Genomic DNA, 21,889 nt, shown 5'->3' with positions numbered 1-21,889 from the left:
GTAGTGTTTGCATTAAAGCAATGGAGGCATTATCTATATGGGGTTAAGTGTGAAGTCTATATGGATCATCGTAGTTTACAGTATGTCTTTACTCAGAAAGATTTGAATTTGAGACAGAGGAGATGGATGGAACTACTGAAGGACTATGATTATCACTATCTTGTATCATCCGGGAAAGGCTAATGTGGTGGCAGATGCCTTAAGTAGAAAGGCAGGGAGCATGGGAAGCCTAGCCCACTTGCAGGTTCCTAGACGCCCATTGGCTAGAGAGGTTCAGACTTTGGCTAATGACCTTATGAGGCTAGAAGTAAATGAGAAGGGAGGATTTTTGGCCTGTGTGGAGGCAAGATCTTCCTTTCTTGATAAGATCAAAGGAAAGCAGTTTACCGATGAGAAACTGATCCGGATCCGAGATAAGGTGTTGCGAGGAGAGGCTAAAGAAGCAAAAATTGATGAGAAAGGTGTTTTGAGAATTAAGGGAAGGGTATGTGTACCCCGCGTCGATGATTTGATTCACACTATTCTTACGGAGGCCCATAGTTCAAGGTATTCTATACATCCTGGTGCAACCAAGATGTATCGTGATCTAAAGCAATATTTTTGGTGGAGTATGATTAAGCGTGACATTGTTGATTTTGTTGCTCAATTCCCGAATTGTCAGCAAGTAAAGTATGAATACCAGAGGCCTGGAGGGACACTTCAGAGAATGCCCATTCCTGAATGGAAGTGGGAGAGAATTGCAATGGACTTCGTGGTTGGTCTCCAAAGACGATGAGTAAGTATGACTCTATTTGGGTGATTTTTGATAGATTAACTAAGTCTGCTCATTTCATTCCGGTCAAGGTGACTTATAATGCAGAGAAGTTAGCCAAAATTTACATCTCAGAAATTGTTCGATTGCATGGAGTTCCACTCTCCATCATATGAGATAGAGGTACGCAGTTTACTTCTAAGTTTTGGAAAACATTGCATGCTGAATTAGGTACTAGATTGGATTTTAGTACTGCATTTCACCCTCAGACCGATGGTCAGTCTAAGCAAACGATTCAGGTTTTGGAGGATATGCTTCGTGCATGTGTGATAGAGTTTGGTGGTCATTGGGATAACTTCTTACCCTTAGCAGAGTTCTCATACAACAATAGCTATCACTCAATTATTGATATGGCCCCATTTGAGGCATTGTATGGGAGAAGATGTAGGTATCCCATTGGGTGGTGTGATGCATTTGAGGTTAGACCTTGGGGTACTGATCTTTTGAAGGAATCGTTAGATAAAGTGAAATGCATTCAAGAAAAGCTTTTAGCGCTCAAAGTAGGCAGAAGGAATATGCAGATCGAAAGGTTAGAGACATGGAGTTTATGGAGGGCGAGCAAGTTTTGCTGAAGGTTTCACCCATGAAAGGGGTGATGCGGTTCGGTAAGCGAGGTAAGCTTAGTCCGAGGTACATTGGCCCATTTGAAGTTCTGAAGCGCGTGGGGGAGGTAGCTTATGAATTAGCCTTGCCCCCAGGACTCTCAGGGGTGCACCCGGTATTTCATATGTCTATGCTGAAAAGATACCATGGTGATGGGAACTACATCATCCGTTGGGATTCAGTCCTTCTTGATAAGAATTTGTCTTATGAGGAAGAGTCTGTTGCCATTTTGGATAGAGAAGTCCGCAAGTTGAGATCAAGGGAGATTGCATCCATCAAAGTTCAGTGGAAGAATTGACCCGTTGAAGAGTCCACTTGGGAGAAGGAGGCCGATAAGCAAGAAAGGTATCCACACCTGTTTACAGATTCAGGTACTCCTTTTCGCCCTTATTTTTCTTCTTGTGATCGTTCGAGGACGAACGATGGGTAAATTGGTATCTATTGTAACGACCTATTAGTCGTTTTGAGCAATAGAGTTTATTTCTGGTAATAACTGTCTGGGTCGACGGATCCCACGACAGACCGTCATGGGCATGACGGACCGTCGAGGGTGTCTCGTTCCAAAACACTTAGAATTCTGAAAAATTGGGTACTGAGAACAACTCTCTGAACTTCGCGACAACATGGCAGGACGGACCGTCACAGGCCCTTTAGTGAAAAGTTAGTCTCTGAACTTTGTGACGGAAGCAACAAGACGGACCGTCGCAGGCACGACGGCCCGTCACAGACTGCGTAACCCTGACTGGATCGGATTTCTGTTAAAAGTTTTAAGGGGCGTTTTGGACTATTCCTGCTTATAATTATAAAGTTAGTGGTTGAATGTTAATAATCCAATTACTTGGGGGTTAAAGGAGATAACCTTGAATTAATTAGTGGGTTGCTTTGGTCATCTTTTATACTTAATTATATGGTAATTAGGATAAAAGAAAAAGAGTTTGAATAAGGAAAAATCAGAAAAAAAAGAAGAGGGAGAACGAACGAACGAGAGAGGGAGAAACGAAGAAGAAAGCAAAGCATTGGAAAAGTAGATTTCTTGACTTCAATTCTTCGGTGGAGGTAGGTTATGGTTTTTTATGCTATTTCATGGTAAACTCCTAATAGCGAATGATATGTATTGGGTAGTATTGTAAACCCTTCTATATGCTTAATTGTGTGCTTGCATGATGTGATTGTATAATTGTGATAAAATAAGCATGATGAGGCTGTTGAATCTTAAACCTTAAACCTCTCTATTAATGATGATGCATTGGTATAATAGAAGGCTTGATGAACTAAAAGAATGAGGTTAATGGATCGGGTGTCACGAACCGACACATAGTATTAGGGGATCGGGTGTCACGAACCGACACGTAGTATTAGGGGATCGGGTGTCACGAACCGACACATAATATTAGGGGATCGGGTGTCACGAACCGACACGTAGTATTAGGGGATCGGGTGTCACGAACCGACACATAGTATTAGGGGATCGGAGTGTCACGTTCCGACACAAGAGGAATTAAAGAGAGCGAATCTTGAATTATCTTAATATACTCAAACTTAAAGAACCTTTTCCCAAATGAGTATGGTATGGAGGCTTGAGTCCTCATGGGTGTACTTGGCGTTATTATCAATGATTTTTGTACTTGTCGCTGCTACTTGTTGAGTATTGTAGTTGATTTTATGATATTATCTGATATATATTGCTTTCTATTTTGAGTTGGCCGATGATATCTATTCAGTACTCGTGTTTTGTACTGACCCCTACTTGTATGTTTTCTCTTTGTTATTTGTGGAGTGCAGCAAACGTACCGTCGTCTTCAACTCAACCGCAACTCTAGACAGTCTTCATCACGTCAGATTTCAGGGTGAGCTATTGTTTCTAGCTTGGTCTGGATCTTCTTCTTCACGTCTTGATGCCTTGAAGTTCTGGCATGGACTAGCTGTTTAGTTGTTTTAGCTTCTTAGATACTCTTAGATTTAGTAATTTGAGAATAGATGTTCGTGTGATGATGACTTCCAGATTTTGGGGATAATGATAAGTTTTGAGCTTTAGAAGTTAGTTTTTGATTTCGTTAAATGAGTTTTAAGTCTCCCGTATTATTTTCTGTTTATTATGTTTGAAATGTTGGGGTTTAGATTGGTTGGTTCGCTCACATAGAAGGATAAGTGTGGGTGCCACTCGCGACTCGTTTTGGGTCGTGACAACAACAATCCCAAACCACACAAATCAACCAGTAAACGACCACCTGAAAAAAATCCAACTCAACCTCAAACCCATTCTCAAACCTCAACAACCCCACCGAATATAACCAAACCAGACCTCCCACTCTACTCCAACCCGATAACCATCCAAATGACCCCTATTTTCCCCTTTGTTCGCTGCAACCAGCAGCTATGGCGAAGAGCTCAAAGCTCCAACGAATCGGAGCAACATAAAAGTGCTTCCAACCCCTTTTCCCCTTCCCCTTCACAATTCCATTTGTTTTGCAGTTAGCTCTGAGCTCCAGACTCGACATGGCCCCAACTTTGGTGAAGGACAATCGACGGGTACAAACTACAACCAGATCTGCCCAGAAAATAACCGTCGATGACCCTTATAATTTTATATTCTTCTTTATGTGTTTTAGTCTATTTTTTAACTTCTTAATGTTCTTACTTTCTTTGATAAATATTTTCATTGTTAATATTTGCTTCACCATTTTCACATTCATTATACTTGTTTAACATTACTAAGTTCTTGTCTTTTTTTTGTTTCATTTTATTTTGTTGGGTTATTATTATTGTATTTGCTACAATTACCTAGTACTGTTATATTATTATTTACAATTTTTGTAGGAATAATAGGTCATTGTTAATTTAATAACCGTCTTTCTTGTTCTTTTAATTCCTTTAAGTTTTTTTCTTTATTTATTCAGTATTGTGTTTGTCCTTTTGGTTTTTATTATTTTATTAATTTATCTATTTACAGATGTTTGACATATAACTTTTATGGAGTTTGATGTTGTTATCATGTTAGAGTGACATCTTATTTATTTTATACTTTAATTTTCACATGTTTTGGTTTGTTATTTTTGTGTTATGATTAGATAAATTTTATCTTTTATTGTTATTTTTATTCAATGTTGAGTAGGTACTAAGCTCAAGTGGCCAATGATAAAATCTCTTTGTCGATTTTGAAAGTTTTTCCATTTTAAAAGACGGAAAAATTTAGTTTATGTTCATATTTTATTTGTTAAAATGGCCTATGAAAAAATTACTGTCGATATTCAAGGCCTCCCATGTTAATAAGACGGGTTTTTATTTCTAAGTTATTATTTCATGTATTCAATTTTATTCATATTTATTTATTATTAACATTTTTACTAAGTGTGTTTACAGGTAACCAGGACTTGCTTTTTTGAAGCTATTCGAAAGGACTTCGAAATATATATTTCAATTCATTATTTTGTATATATTGATGTTAGTCAAATCTTAAGCCGATATTAGTATTTTATTGTGTATGTTGCATGTTTATCATATTTGTACATTATTTTATTCTTCTACTCAATTTGGGAAAAAAAATGAACTCAGTGGGGAACCACAATTGTGTATTTCGAAGGATGCATAACCTCTTCCCTTCGAAATAACTTGAACCCCTTACCTAGAATCAAATTGGTTTCGTAGACTCTCTTTTAAGTAAAATAATTAATCGATTTTCTAGTTTTCCTAAAAGATTAGGTGTCGACTTCTTTTTCCCTAAACACCCTTTAACCCCTTTAAACTCATGTTACCCCCTTTAAACCATTTTGGTGAGTTTTAAAAATCTTTTAACTAATTCTTTTTTAATTGAGCCACCGCGATGTTGCTCCTAATTCAAAGAATGTAAACAAAATGGCGACTCCGGTGGGGACATAAAGGTTCTAACCATTGTGGGTTTATTTTTTTCAAATTGAGTAGACTATTCTTTCATTGTTTTATTCATTATATTTTGTTGACTATTTGCATATTATATTCATTATTTATTGTACATTGTTGTTGCATCCATGATATATTCTGACATAAATACAGTATATTAAAGAATGGTTTTGCGGAACCGCAATCAAATTTTTATATACTCAACCCTTTTTCGAAAAGATCCATAATTTATTGGTTCGCATTCGTCCAATGGTTGTCATGAGTTTCAGCATAGGCTGTCCGCTTAGATTCCCGGTCTTTCAAAATTCACTCTTGGTCATCTAGTTTTGGAATATTCATACCTTTAAATCATTCTCCATTCAAGTTACACTCTGTTGGAACAACGTTTGACTTGATTCCTACTTCAACGGGATACGTAAGCATCATAAGGGGTCGGTCATGTTCCTTGTAAGCTTTTCAAATTTCCAAAAAGAAAACTGGGGCAAAATTTTTTGAGGTCTCCAAAATTTTTACAAATGAGATAATTGTTACAAGATTAAATACCGGAGGTTGTTGAAGCTGAAACAGGGACAAATTTTTTCTAGGAATGCTTTAAAAAAATTGAATGTTTTTGATTTATAGGTGCTGAATGTAGTCCGGTGTGATTGTGGTGTGAAATTGACCTAAAATTTCTTTAAAATGGTAACCAAATTTATCAGTTACATTGATGTGTTAATTCACTTTGTTTAGCGTATCTAAAAATATTGTTTTAATTAACTTTTTTTAGTTGGGTTGTCCACCCTTCAATGTAACTCATTCATTTTTAATTTTGTTATTTTTTCTTTAATTTATAAAAAAAATATTTTTTGTTAAGTTTGGGTAGTCCACCCTTTAATGTGACTCATAAATTTCTTATTTTATTTTTGTTACTTTTTTGTTAAATTTGGGTGGTCCGCCTTTCAGTGTGACTCATTGATTTATATTCTTATTATTTTTCCTTTCAAAAATTCATTTTTTTTATATAGATGTTATATCATATCTGGAAGAACTATGCAAACCTGATTCTCATCAATGAGATATGTAGACAGTCCTTATTGAGTTCACTATTCTTTATTCAAAATATTTTTGTTCTTTTAATGTTTATATTTTTGAAATCATTTTTTGACTTAGTTGGTGTCAACACAGCTCAAATGTGCATGTGAAAATTAATGTTTACAACAAAGAAGATTGACTTCTTGTTAAACCATAGATTCTTTTGGTACCTCTAGTTCATACTTTTGTTACACTTGTAAATATTCTCTTGCATATATTTATGATTAAAACAAACTAGATGCATTGTTTCATGTGCATTGTGTGGTGAGTTTTGAATTAAATTCAAATTATTTTGCATTGTTGATCTAGTACTTAGCCTAAATGTTATTGAGACAAAATTCTGAGTAATATTTGATTTGAAAAATTATTGTAGGTCTTCTTTGACTCGTTGAGCCTTTCAAAATCTACCAAATTACATTAATTCTTAGATGTCCCCACTTTGAGCCTTAAGCATTTTCTTTGAACAACTACAGTTTAGTCTATATCCTTTCTAAGTGTTTTTTTACGCATTATTCCTCTTTTGACCAAATTTTCTTGAGCACACTGAAGACATGCAAGTTATAAGAGAAGATTCAAAGTTCAAATTTGTCAAAGACAAAAGTTATCAAAGTCCCTGAATGTCAAAAAATAAAAAATGACTTCAAAAGAAATAAAAAAAATGTTCGAAATTCCCCATAAGTTTAAGCAAGCAGAATTTCAAGAAAAGAAGAAAAACACTCCAAACAAAATGGAGAAAATTCAAAAAGAGAAAAATTCATACAAACAAAGTTTCAATGAGTCAAAATGTGCAAAAGGAAGGGACAACAAAGAAAATTAAACGCTAAAAAAGTGTAATAAATGTTGAAAGCATCTATTTTGTACAATGCTCAAGAAGGGAATAAGTCACTCTTATCCCCAAATGACTATCCTACCCGTCCCTAAGCCTATATTACAAGCTATTAACAAGCCCTACATGATCTTAATTCAAATGTTCTCACATTAATGGAGATTTACATGAAGGTCAGGCATATGGTATCACAATTACATGCATTGAACATTTTTTCTGAGTATGAGTGTGCTTTTTCAGATGTTTCCAAATGAAAATACTTTAAATGTGCACAAATTGAAAATTTCTTTCTTGTGAGGGCACTTGAAACATGATGTTAGGGCTAGTTCAAAGACTTTGTTTGTAGCAAGATGGACAGATCTTGTTGTTACTTAAGTACTTTTGAGTTACCACTTAAATCTATAGGAATTACCTCGATGTCAATTTCAGTTGAAAGAGAAAAATCTTGAGAATTTTTTTTGAATAATACTATTATTGGCGCTAACCAACTTAAAATATGGTTATTGTTCATAAAATAAAAATAAGTTGAAACCACTTTTCAATATTCGTCCAAATAACTTTGTGGTCGTTTCAAAGTTCAAATTGCATTTTTGGTAGTCATACCCTTCAAAATGACATCTTTTCATTTTTCGATAGTCATACCTTCAAAATGACATCTTTAAAATTTGGGTCGTATACCTTTCAAACTGAAATCATTTTTAAATTTATGTCCCATATTTATCCAAAAGTGACTTTGAGTTAAAATTATATTTTGGATTGTCATGTATCTTTTTATTTTTGGGTCGTCATATCCTTCAAATGACCTTTTTTTGGGTCGTATCCTTCAAAATGACATTTTTATTTTTGGCCGTCATATCCTTCAAAATGATTTTTTTTTTTTAATTTTTGGGTCATCATACCCTTCAAAATTATAATTTTTTTTATTTGGGTCATCATACCCTTCAAAATGACATTTTTTTTAATTTTGATCGTCATACTCTTCAAAATGACATTTTCTTAAATTTGGGTAGTCATACCCTTCAAAATGACAATTTTTTAAAAAAATTTAGGTCGTCAAACCTTTTAAAATGATATATTTCAGAAATTAATTTATTATCTCAAATAAATTAATTATTTTCAAATTGGTATGTCATGTCGTTCAATATGACACTTTTTATTTTGTTACTCCATTTTAAATTGACGTTTTATTTAATTCATGATATTATTAAGTTTGAATCCTAGCATTGGTTAATACCTTGTTCATGTGGTCATGTTTGCATAATTTATATTATATTTGCTACTAATATTGATATTCTACATTTTGTGATACGTCATTCATGTTAAATTCAAGTTGGGTCGTTCGCCTTTCAAAGAGACACATTGGTTGTCATCTCCTTTCAAATGACACGTTAAGTTCAAGATTAAGTTGTCATCTCCCTTCAAATGACACGTTCAGCTCAAGATTGGGTTGTCACCTCCATTTAAGTGACATATTAAGTTTAAGTTGGTTAGTCCGCCTTTCAAAGAGATAGGATTGGGTTGTCACCTCCCTTCAAATGACATGTTAAGTTCAAATTGGGTTGTCCGCCTTTCGAAGAGACAAGTTGGGTTATCACCTCGTTCGAAGTGACATGTTATGTTCAAGTTGAGTCGTCCGCCTTCAAAGAGACACGTTGGGTCATCACATTGTTCAAAGTGACATGTTAAATTCAAGTTGAATCGTCCGCCTTTCAAGGAGACATGTTGGGTTATCATCTCATTCAAAGTGACATGTTATGTTCAAGTTGGATCGTCTGTCTTTCAAAAAGACACGTTGGGTCGTCACCTCGTTCAAAGTGATATGTTGTATTTAAGTTAGGTCGTCTGCCTTTCAAAGAGACACATTTGATTGTCACCTCGTTCAAAGTGACATTTTATATTTAAGTCAGGTTGTCACCTTGTTCAAAGTGACATGTTAAGTTCAAGTTGGATCGTCCGTCTTTTAAAGTGAAACGTTGGGTTGTCACCTCGTTCAAAGTGAAATGTTATATTTAAGTTGGATTGTCACCTCATTCAAAGTGGCATGTTAAGTTCAAGTTGGATCATCCGTGTTTCAAAGAGACACGTTGGGTTGATACCTCGTTCAAAGTGACATGTTATGTTCAAATCGTGTCGTCCGCCTTTCAAAGAGACACGTTAGATTGTCACCTCGTTCAAAGTGACATGTTATTCACGTCATCCTCCTTTCAACAAGGTACACCACCTTCATTGCGCAACTTTGTAAGTAACATCAAAGGTATGTTAATGTTCTCAGTTTACAATCAACCACTGTCTTTTGTTTATTATTTTTAGCCCAGTCTACAGACGTGGAGTCTTGCTCAAAAAATCTCTACTAACTTCCCAATTATTTTATTCAATGTTTATCAAACCAAATTTGGGTTCGTCAACTTTATTTGACTAGGATCTCTTTCATCGATCCTAATCAAATAAACGGGCAAGTTGTTGACACCAAATTTTAATTTGGTAGTTTTAAAATTAATATTTTTGAGTATATTATTTTAAGTACTTCAAAATTACAATTTTTTATCATTTTAATGCAATTTTTTTATAATCATTATTTTTCTCAAAGTATTAGGATTTTTATCGATTGTCTTGTTTATATTATTTTATCACAATCAGACGTTGAAATATTATTCATTTTTTATAAAAATATTATTTATGTTAAATTACATTTTGTTACATGTCATTGGTTACGCTTGTTATATTTTTCATATTAATTTCCTCTGTTACATCTGGATAAATTTATTTTGATATTTTGCACAGTCCAAAAATTCATACACAGATGTTTTATCAATCAACGATTTTTTGGGTCACAATCTCAAACTCATAACTTGGGCCCATTTCATTACAATTCTCATTTAAAGAAAGGTTTTTCCATTAGGTTAAAGGGGGTGGATAAAATTTTTAGGGGTTATTTTTCATATTTTTTTATTGTTTATGTTTATTATTTTCCGATGACAAGTTTCACCGGAGTTCTGTCGGAATCCGGCGAGTCCACCACCTAAAATACCCCTCTTCTTTCCCTCTCTTTCTATCTACTGCTCTCTAGTAGACTACCCATTTTCAGACAAACCAGACCTCCTCAAAACCCCAAACTATCGTGCACCATAAGCTCCGTTAACCAGTGACCAGTAAAACAAATACCACAAAATCACCACCCTCTCCGATCTTCCTCCTCCAGTCGTTAGAAAACCACCAGCAACCACACAGATCTCCACCTCAACAGCAATCCCAAACGGGTAAAGGTGATTCAAGAGAGGTTGAAAACGGTGCAAAGTCGTCAAAAATCCTACAATGATGTTAGGATAAGGCTTTTAGAGTTCGAAGTAGATGATTGGGTATGTCTGAAAGTTTCACCCATGAATGGTGTTATAAGGTTTAGTACGAAAGGGGGAACTTAGTCGCCAGTATATTGGACCTTATCGCATAGCCAAGAGGATTGACAATGTAGCTTATAAGTTAAGGTTACCCCAGGAGTTAGCAGTTCATCTGGTGTTTCACATCTCTATGTTGAAGAAGTTCATGAGCGATCCTTCATTGATTTTTCCAACTGAAAATATTGAGATCAAGGATATTCTATCTTATTAGGAGATTCCTGTCCAGATTCTAGATTGCCAAGTTCGCAAGTTTAGAACAATGGAGGTTGCATCAGTCAAAGTCCTTTAGAGGAATCAATTTGTTGAAGAAGCTATTTGGGAAACTGAAGAGGATATGAAGAAAAGATATCCATATTTTTTTGAATCCAGAGAAAATGCTGACCAAGGTACTAATACCCTTCTTAGTATTCTTTAAATTATGAGTGAGCATGTTGTTTGTGCATTTGCTTGTTGGGTGTTTAAACAAGATGTACCACCCTTAGCCAAGTGAGAATAATCTCATTCGAGAACGAATGATCCCAAGGGAGAATATTGTAACATGTCACTTAAATTAAAATAACTAGGAAGAAGCCTAAATTTGGAAATAGTCATTTTTGGAAAGAATTAAAAATCGAAAAAAATAGTTAAGTTAGAAAAAGTGAGTTTTTGCTCAACTTCAAACGACCATAACTTCTAGCTCAGGATGAGTTTAGATGTACTTATAGATATGGTTGGGAAGCCCTTGGAGTAATTATTCCAACACCGCCGAGTTTGCAATTTCGAGTTCGAATGAGTAAGTTATGCCCTTGGAAGTTGGGTTGGTGGATTAAGGAAATGTCCAATGCAGAAATTAAAAGGGCTTGGTCTTTTCCTTACCCAATTAATTAAATTTGTTTTTAGTAAGTTAATTGGGGGCAAAACGGAGTTAGCTCATTTTACGCGTTTGAGAAATAGAGTTAGAGCTTTTGGAGAAAAAACGCAAGAGAAAAGAGAAGAGGAAAGAAAGATTCATCATTTCGAAAGGATTCAATTGAGAATTTCTTCGAGGATTTGATCCCACAAGGTATGTGAGTCTCTCATAGCGTTGGGTTTGTTCACCCACACGCCAAGCAAGTTTAATTTAGTGAATTCGTTCTAAAAGAATTAGAATATTAATGTTCTTGACATATATTCTTGAATTCGCATGTTGTTATTGCATTAGGAGGAATTGAGAAGTGTATGAGATCCTTACATTGAGTTTTAGGGTTTCTTTGAGTTAGTTTCTTGAGTATACATGCTGGGCATTGGGATTTAAAATGAATTTAAGAAATATAATCTAATTTAGATGGATTGGGGCTGAAAAACGAAGAAGGAAAAAGTCGAGCAAGGTCCATGAAACAAGTTAGCGTCTCAGACTTATCGCCCCAATGAAAAAAAAGTCACTCCGTGTCGCAGATAGGATGCAGACTCCACTGTCTCAAAATTTAATTTCATGAATAATTATTTAGGAGCATTTTCGCGTCGCGGACTTGTTCCAAGATGGTGATTTCATAACTTTTTTCAAGTTTAGCTATCCGAAATCATTCTTAAACATCATAAGGTATTTCCAAAACACAAATCATAATCCTTGAGTTCATAATTCAATTCAAGGATCAATTAAGAGTCAATTCAAGTAAGAGTAGGATCAAAGTCAAGTGAAGTTTATCAAAATTTTCAACGTCTATTACAAATGTTTTAACTTTGTTTTAAGACTAAAAGTTTCAAGTTAAGTTAAGAGTAAAGAGTTAGGTTTATTTCTTAAAGCTATAGGAAACTAAGTATTCCCAAGGAATTTATAAATGTTTTCACATTTAAGATAATATGAAACTGGAGATTTTCAAAAGAGTTTTGAACAAGAAAAGGAAACATCGATTCCAAGAGAGATTTTAAGCTAAGTGTTGAGTAATTATGTCAACCCAAAGAAAGAAGTTTTTTTAAAACATATGTACTAAGTTTATTTTGACAGTAGTATTAAGCACCGATATGGGGATGCAGGTTCATATTAACTCAAGTTTCCATAAACCATGTAGTCATCATGGGCATTAAAGGATCATACTTTTTAGATGATCACTTAAGTTAAGCTAGTGGATCCACTAAGTTAAGTAAGGTCTTATACCGATGGATAAGGTATAGGATGGTCCTCGACAGCGTGACGTAAAATGTTGTACTATCGCTTGGTCTCATATTTATGGATGTCGAATCTCCCACACAAGTTATATTATTTTAATGAGTAAAATTAAGTTTGTTATTGTTTTATCTTAATGAACTAAGATTGTTTTAATTTGCTTTATAAGCTCTATATATATATATATATATATATATATATATATATATATATATATATATATATATATATATATATATATATATATATATCGCATGTGTTTTACACCTTTATATTGAGTTGAGTATACAAGAATTGAGAAGAGCCAAGATAAGTGTTTCTTTCGTAATCTCTTTCAAGCTTATGTTTGTTAGAATTTCAACTCGCGTACTCGTACATTCAATGTACTGATGCCAGTTGGCTTGCATCATATTATGATGCAGACACATGTAACCAGAATCAGCATCCAGTGCCTCGTTGATCCAGCTTGAGAGCTCTGAGTCTGTTGATGAACCTCTTTGCCTTCCGGAGGACCCTTTTGTTTACTTTCTAGTCTAGTTCATTAGGATGTTGTTGGGGGTTGTTTCAACATCTATCTCAGTTGTTTAGAGGATTTATAGACAGTTAGTAGTTCATTTGTCTTTACATTATTATTTTATGTTAAAGACTTGGGTTTCCATTTTTAGCCAAGTTGAATGTTATTTCTTTTAACATTCTAAGTTATATTATTTAGTTATTTGAGTAAGTCCAATTTATCATTGTAATAATGTTAGAATCTTCCGCTAAGTTAAGTAAGTCAGGCCAAGAGTTCGCTCGAGACCATCAATGGTCTTCGAGTGCCAGCCATGTTCGGGGTGTAGACTCGGGGCGTGACACTTTTATCTTTACCTTTTAATTTATCCCAAGGAGTTACTACCCATAATTCATTCCTCTTTAATTTTTACTTTAGTAATATTCACAACTCACATAATTTTATATTCATAACCTCCAAACTTAAATTGTAAGTTTATGATGTCTTATGGTATTCATCTATTTTGTCTATAAATTCATATTTAGTTTCATGAAGATTCACACTCAAGATTATTCTTTCTATTCTTCATCATATTGGTTTGTGAATAAACTTACACGTAACAAAAAATAAGTATACGAAGATCAGAAATATTTCATTCTCGGGTCTTTATTTTTTTTATCTCCTCTCTATTTTGTCGATATAAATTCATATTTAATTTCATGAAGATTCACATTCAAAATTATCATTTCTCTTATTTATCATATTTGTTTATGAATTAACTAATACTTAACAAAAAAGTACATAAAGTTAATATATATTTCATTCCTAAGTCTTTTATTTTATGTTATCTACTTGGACATGCTTTCTTAATATTTTATTTTATCATCACCAAGCAGGCATGATAAAAAATGCCTTTATAATTCTTAACAATGTGTTGTCAATGTGGTAATGTACTTTCTAATAGTCATTCTTCTCGATATAATGTAGTTTGATTATAATATTTGTTAGATTTCAAGAAATGATTATTATTCAATATTGTCAGTACTATTGAAAAAATAATAAACAAATATATTATATATAGTTAAAATTTATTTTTTTTCTTTTGATATGATCATTTTTAATTGGTATATGATATTTTATTTATTCATATAATTTTTTTTATTCAATTGATTGCATATGATGACGTGTTTGACATATGGATCAAAATATGGTGGTAGATCTACTTGCAAACGAAGATGATAGAAGCGAAAAAAATGAAGCATAATTAGAGATTTTTTTTGCTAGATTTTTTTATTACTTTGACTTGTATTAGTACCTTAGTTACCTTCGATTAAAAAAAATAAATTTTGATTTAAATAAATAATTTAACTATGTGTATTGTCAATGCTAATCATTGGCCCTTTACTATTCTACTGTTTTTATGAAGCACAATTAATATAACTATCTATTCCAACAACAAAATAAAATTATAACTTTTTTTATGAAGCACGGTTAATATAACTATCTATTTTAACAACAAAATTAAATTATAATGATTAGGAGTTCATTTTTATTATACTTACAAAAAAGTAATTGAAAATAAAATATCAATTTGATGATACAATTTTTTTTGTGTATGTAACAATTTGTTTTAATCACCATTCTTTTTTGTTTGAAATGTTTATGCAATCACCAATTATTGTATATCTTTTTTATTTTTTATATTTTCACCCCTTATTTTTATTTATTTATTTACAAATAAATTCAATGCATAACTATTAATGCATTTAATGTCTAATACAATATATTGTTACATATTACCTTTTATTTCATTCACCTCACCACAATGAATATTTTGTTCTACTATATACACATGAATAGTTGACCTTTGAAAATAGACAAAATGGAATTCTATTTTATATGTTAAAAAAATGAAAAATCGTATCATGTTCAGGTGAAAAGAAATATCAATATTATCTTATTATTCAATACTAATCTAAATATAGATAGTACATATTATTGTCTTATAAATATTTCATGTAATCACATGAAGCACAAATAATTTCACTAGTAAATTTAAAATATATGAAGTACTCTATGTCAAAAAAAACAATAAATTTAAAAGATACAAAGTACTCTATGTCGTAGAAAGGACTAAATGGAAGGTTGGACTTGGGAGTTGAGGAGTAGGAAGAGAAAATGAAAGTTATAAATACTTAGACCCGCAAAATATATTTTTATTGATAAAAATAATCTCTCACGTCATTATGACATGATTTGTATTTTCACCCCTTATTTCATTTATTTGTTTTAAAAATAAATTCAATGCATAATTATTAATACATTTAATGTATAATACAATATATTGTTAGCTCAACAGTTACCTCTTATTTTATTTTCTTCACCACGGTAAATATTATCTTCTACTATATGCATATGAATAGTTTACCTTTAAAAAGATACAAAATCAAATTTTATTTTTACATGTTTAAAAAATAAAAAAAATGTATCATGGAGAGAAATATCAAAATTATCTTATATATTCTATAGGTATTACATACTATTATCTTATAAATATTTCATATAATCACACGAATTGCAGACAATATCACTAGTAAAATAAAAGATATAAAGTGTTCTACGCAAAGGGAACAATTAATATAAAAGATACAAAGTACTCTATGTCAGAGGAAGGACTAAATGGAAGGTGGGACTTTGAAGTTGAGGAGTAAAAAGAGAAAATGAAAAGTTATTACTTAGAGACTCGCAAAATAAATTTTTATCGATAGAAAAAATCTCTCACACAACTATAACATGGTTTGTATTTTCACTCTTATTTTCAGTTAAAATAAATTCAATGCATAATTATTAATACATTAATGTCTAATACAATATATTATTATTTCAACATATTACTTCTTATTCAATTTACTTCAACACGGTAAATATTTTGTTAAATACAAAATGAAATTCTATTTTATATGTTTAAAAATGAAAAAATGTATCATGTTGCAGAAGAAGAAAAATATCAATATTATCTTATATATTCGATACTAATCTAAATATAGACATTATATACTATTATTTTATAATATTTCATATAATCACGTATAATCGAACAATTTTATTAGTAAATTTAAAAGATATAAGTACTCTATGTCATAGGAACAATAAATTTAAAAGATACAAAGCATTCCATGTTAGAGGAAAGACTAAATGGATGGTGGGACTTGGGAGTACAAAATAGAAAAAGAAAATGAAAAGTTATAAAGACTTAGAGACCCGCGAAAATGAATTTTTATCGATTGAAAAAATCTTTCGCACAAGTATGACATGATTTGTATTTTCACCATTCATTTTCATTTATGTATTTTCCATCTAAATTCAATGCATAATTATTAATACATTTAATTTCTAATACAGTATATTGTTATTTCAACATATTACATCTTATTCAATTTAATTCAACACAATAAATATTTTGTTCTACTATATACATATGAATAATTAACCTTATAATGATACAAAATGAAATTATATTTTATATGTTTAAAAAAGGAAAAAATGTATCATGTCTTAGTGAAAGAAAAATATCAATATTATCTCATATATTTGGTAGTAACCTATATATAGATATTAAATATTTTTATCTTATAAATATTATAATCATGCACTAGTAAATTTAAAAGATATAAAGTACCCTATATTCGAGAGAACAATAAATTTAAAAGATATTACAAAGTATTCTATATTAGAGAAAGGACCGAATGAAAAGTTATAAAGACTTAGAGACCCTCAAAATGAACATTTATCAATTAAAAAAATCTTTCACACAAATATGGCATGATTTGTATTTTCACCACTTATTTTCATTTATTTATTTTCCATCTAAATTCAATGCATAACTATGAATACATTTAGTGTCTAATACAATATATGGAATATTTCACTGATCTTTGACATGGTTTGTATTATCTCTTATTTCATTTATATCATTATGGTGAATATTTTGTTCTACTATATGCATGTGAATAGTTTGCCCTTAAAGAGATATAAAACGAAATTCTATTTTATCCAAATTATCTTATATATTTGATACTAACCTAATTGCATATTATTATCGTATAAATATTTCCTATAATTACACGAAACGTGAACAATTTCACTAGTAAATTTAAAAGCTATAAAGTTAGAGAGTAATAAATTTAAAAGAAACAAAGTACTCTATATCAGAGGAAGGACTAAATGGAAGGTGAGACTTGAAGGTACTACAGAGTAGGAAGAGAAAATGAAAAGTTAGAGACCGGCAAAATGAATTTCTATACATTAAAAATTGGCTTAAGTCATATGTTGTCCCTTAAAGTTGTCCGTATATTTCACTTAGATATCTCAATTTAGTCTCATACCTATTGAACGCCTTATGTGTTCAACACCAGTTCCTATTGGTCACAAATGACTTACGTGGCAAAAAATGTGTATTTCACAGTCCCCAAGCGCGTGAAACCATTGAAAATGATCTTTTTTTCAATTAATAAGCCTAACTAATAAATAATGCATAAAAATAATTAATTTAAAATAAAAAAAGTGATCTTCTTCTCACATACCTGTAACTACTCTCATCTCTTTACATACCCACACCCACCCTGTCCATCTTTTCTCCAATCCCCTCAAATTCTTCTTGTGTTTTTCTTTTTCTTTTCTTTTTCTATGTAAATCTAATTAAAGTCTCAAATATTTTGGCAAAGTTTCATTGTTTCGATAAAAATAATATTCCGATGAAGCAATTGATTATCTTTTCTGTAAAAAATTATTTTTCTTGTAATTTGTTATAAATAATTATTAGTGAAAAAAAGATGAAAGATAACGAATAGAAGGTTTTAATACAATAAGAATGAAAGGTGAATGATGAATTATCTTAGATTGACAATAATGGTGAAATATGGATAAAATTCAATGGAGAAGAAGAATAGGCTGGAGGCTATTGTTGACTGGCGTTGAGACGCCGGGGCCAGTGAAAAGGAGACGAAGAAGAAGAACCATGGAGGTTGCAGTTCAGGTCGACGAGAAGAAGAAGAATGGTGGGTGGCCGGTGGAGTGGGGTGGATTAATTCAATTTTTGTTTTCTTAAATTGCTTTTTGATTATTTAAATAAAAAAAATTAAAAATTAATCCAATTGTCATGTGTCATCGCTTCTTTGGTCCATTTGTTACATTTGAGCGTTTGAAATGCACGCATATTTCTCTTTTATTTGACTATCATTTTGTGTTAAATTGGTATAAATTTGTTAAGGTTCAAGTGTTCAATAGGTATGAGGCTAAATTGAGGTGTCTAAGTGAAATATACGGACAACTTTAAGGAGCCGCATATGACTCAAGCCTTAAAAATTCTCTCACGCAACAATGACACGGTATACCTTATCTACCGTACAAATTTTGCATCCAGCTGGACTTGAAATGAAGTGTTTGTTTATAGATAAAGAGCAACCCAGTCATGGAAATGGTAGAGAGATACGAGCATATAACAAAAAGATTCTGAGCATATAAAATGTATGTTTTTAATATTTTGACCATTTCAGCATGACAGCCAAATGGAACCAAATTTTGGCCTGCAAGTTTAGAGAAAGCTCCAAAGATAGGCTATCTGTGGCATCTTAGAAACAACAAACTAGTACTTCTATTGCAAAGACCACTTTGCCGAAGTGAAGTTATCAAGCAATTTGATGCAACATCGCATACAAACACAAAACACTGTTATCAAACAGTGTTAAACTAAATTTAATGCACAAAACGATAATTGACACTGGTTCACATGAATGCCATGAACGGCCACGAGAACAGAGAATTCCTCTATCACAAAAACATTTGACAAACTTGAACCTGTAATCCAAAACATTCACTAGACAACAAACCCTAACAAGGGCCTAGGCAAAGTTACATTGAGGAAAAGAGCCAAAAGGCAGCAAAAACACGACACGTTCATCCTGGTGCTAGAGCAGTAAACAAGTTCTGCAGTAACCTGCAAAGCTACTAGTTTGGTGATATTATACATTAAATCGAACCTGGGAGGGACAATATGAACTTTTTTGTCGTTATCTAAGATCAAATACAAGTAAGTAAGCCTTAATAGAATGACACAATACGATTGTTCTCTTTAGATATTACAAAGATATTCATTCCCAGTAAAACGGAGATGCAGATTATTGTTGTTACAATTGATCAATACTAGAAATAAATAATACATATAGCAGCACTTTTCTCCAATCCATCGATCATGAGGAAATGATATACCATGGATTTCCTTGAGCTCCTCAGTCTCAACCGTGAGTGTTGACGGCTTCCCAAACTAGATTTTTTGGAACAGGCTTAGTTAAATCCCGAGCCTGCAAAGCTGCAGCTCTGAGGGTGCTGATGGTCAAAACATTAGACTTCCAGAAGGAGACACAACTGTAAGGCAAACCATGCTTTTTACAGAGGTCTTTCACAAAGGGAGAGACTTTCCTCAGTTGGCATCTTGGTAATCTAGGAAACAAATGATGCTCAATCTGAAACTGCAATCCACCATGAAACCAATCCATCCAACTAGGGCATGATATGTCGAGAGAGCCATTAGTTTGCTTCTCAAACCAATCATTTCCTTTAGGTGGTGCAACATAAATTTCAGATGAGAAATGGTTTAAACAGAATTGAACATGCTGAATTCCAGTCACTGTGAAACTAGCAAGAACAAATATAATTCTTTCGCCCCAGTTTGGCAAGAAAGAAACAAGCAACGGATACCAAATCCAGAAAGAAACCACCCCCAAAAGCTCCTGAACTCGATGGGGCACATTTTTGTTGGATAACAACAATATGAATGACTGAGCAAACAAATTGATTCTAGCAAAACACATAACAGGATAAAATGTCCAATGTTGATGACTAACCAAGAATCTAGTAAAAGAATCAAAATTCATCTTCCTATCGTAAAAATAAGAAGTGAGTGAGTCGAAAAACTTGGAAGATACCACAAAGAATGGCATGTGTTGAAGATCAGGGTCATATTCAAGACTGTTGCAGGCAATGTGGTGAGCATTGTGGTTCCACTTCCACCAAGCAATGCTGATTCCAGCAAGGCAATTCCCAGTAAGGACTTGAGCAAATCTGTTGAATCCGCGAGTGCTCATCACCTGATAATGCCCTGAATCATGACCAATCCACCCACTCTGAATCCAAAGACACCCCATCAAGGCACCACTTATCAAATGTGCCAACACACCATGACAATACAAGATTCCATAAACACTTAAGGAAAACAACATTGTCATTAAGAACATGGTGAATAAACAAACATGGCCTTTCTTTTCAAACAACCCCATTTTAGTGAACTCAGACACAAGCCTTCTATAATCCGTAGATACCTCAGAAACAGAATAATCCTTGAGGTAAAACCCCTTAAAGAACTTGTCAAGATACTTCCAAGCAGTAGCAGGATGAAATGCAACAAATGCATCAGTAACATCCTGTCCAGCAAGATTTAACAGTGGGAAATCACCACCAGGATGTTCCTTCACCCAATCTGATACATCATACACCTTACCCTGAATGGATATCCACAGATCCCCTGGTTTGTTGTGATTCTTCAGTTCCTCACTAGAAATGTACTTTCTTGAATCTGCCATAAGAAAAATGCTAGAAAAAGAGATCTGAAAAAGACCCTTCCCTAAATTCTTCTCAAAAAAGAAAAAAAAAAACAAGAATTGTAAGATCACAACTTGTAAAAAGATGTAATCTTTAATTGAAATTCTGTTCTGACAAACCCTTTTACTTTTCTGCAACTCTAGACATTGTTGGCATATGCAAGGAGGCGCCACAACATATATTTTTTTTTTGAAAATTAATACATACCCCTTTTCAGTTATAAGGCTATATATATATGGTTAGCTGTTCAAAAGACTTACCAAAACCCTCTTACCTTGTCTGTGTAGCAAAGAATCGTAGGCAAAAATCTTGAACTTGTTTAATGAAAATTGAAGATATTTTCTATGGGAGAGTGTATTTCAGTGAGTGAATGTGAATCAATGGAGTGTGAGTGATGAAGTGAAGGGAGAGCGGGACGTAACGTGCAGATTGTTTGGAACATATAAGAACGGGCCTTGGTGGGGTAGGCATGAGATTTTTTAAGTATTTGCAAATTCAGTACGAGGGGTATGTTTTGCGTTTTGCAGCTGTCAACAGACGGAATTTTTTGTTTAATACTATAGGTTCATTACCTGGCTAGATATTTTTCGTTCGTTCAATTTTAATTGTCACGCTAAATTTTTCAAAAGTCAGGTTGAGTGATTTTAAAAATTGATTTAGATTACGTTATTTGATTTTTTAACCAAAAAATTTATATTTTCAAATAATATGATTGAGAAAATGTTACGTATAATACTTATTTGATTCTAAAAATAAATAAATCATGACAATAAGAAAGTGGACAGAGGTTGTACCAAGCAAGTTATTCACCTACTTCATTTTTTTTTAATTTACTTATCGTTCTTACTAAAAATAAATGACTTTTAATACTCCTTTGATTCACTTTATCTGTCACTTATTTCCAAAATATATTTTTCATTTTTACTTGTTACTTTTGACATATCAAAGAAAGACAATTAATATATTTTTTCATATTTTACCAAGGCATTGAGTATCATTTTTCAACAGTTAATACTATTAAACATCAATTAATAGGGAT

At 32.7% G+C, this 21,889-nt stretch overlaps 1 protein-coding gene across 4 annotated transcripts; it reads right to left on the bottom strand.

The window, feature by feature from the left end:
- Positions 1–19,293: 19,293 nt before the first annotated feature.
- LOC101257882 (acyl-lipid (9-3)-desaturase) lies at positions 19,294–21,310 on the bottom strand. 4 transcript variants are annotated; one of them, XM_004245045.5, is made up of 2 exons: positions 21,125–21,310; positions 19,294–20,879 (listed from the first exon to the last, which is right to left on the bottom strand). In XM_004245045.5, exon 2 carries the CDS (start codon positions 20,829–20,831, stop codon positions 19,488–19,490), a length of 1,344 nt encoding a protein of 447 aa, XP_004245093.1. In that variant the 5' UTR covers positions 20,832–20,879; positions 21,125–21,310; the 3' UTR covers positions 19,294–19,487. The 4 variants fall into 4 exon arrangements, with proteins under 4 accessions (XP_004245093.1, XP_019070949.1, XP_010325034.1 ...); XM_019215404.3 differs by having other exon boundaries at positions 19,294–20,872; XM_010326732.4 differs by having other exon boundaries at positions 21,111–21,300.
- Between the last annotated feature and the right edge of the window lie 579 nt (positions 21,311–21,889).

Source organism: Solanum lycopersicum, chromosome 8 (assembly GCF_036512215.1).
Source record: "Solanum lycopersicum chromosome 8, SLM_r2.1".
Classification (NCBI taxonomy): Eukaryota; Viridiplantae; Streptophyta; class Magnoliopsida; order Solanales; family Solanaceae; genus Solanum; species Solanum lycopersicum.
Note: the sequence above shows the minus strand (reverse complement) of the source record. Positions and strands in the feature narration are given on the sequence as shown.

What these genes read in the sequence shown, in the direction of transcription:
- LOC101257882 (XM_004245045.5), bottom strand. Translation starts at nt 20,831, where the DNA reads ATGGCAGATTCAAGAAAGTACATTTCTAGTGAGGAACTGAAGAATCAC.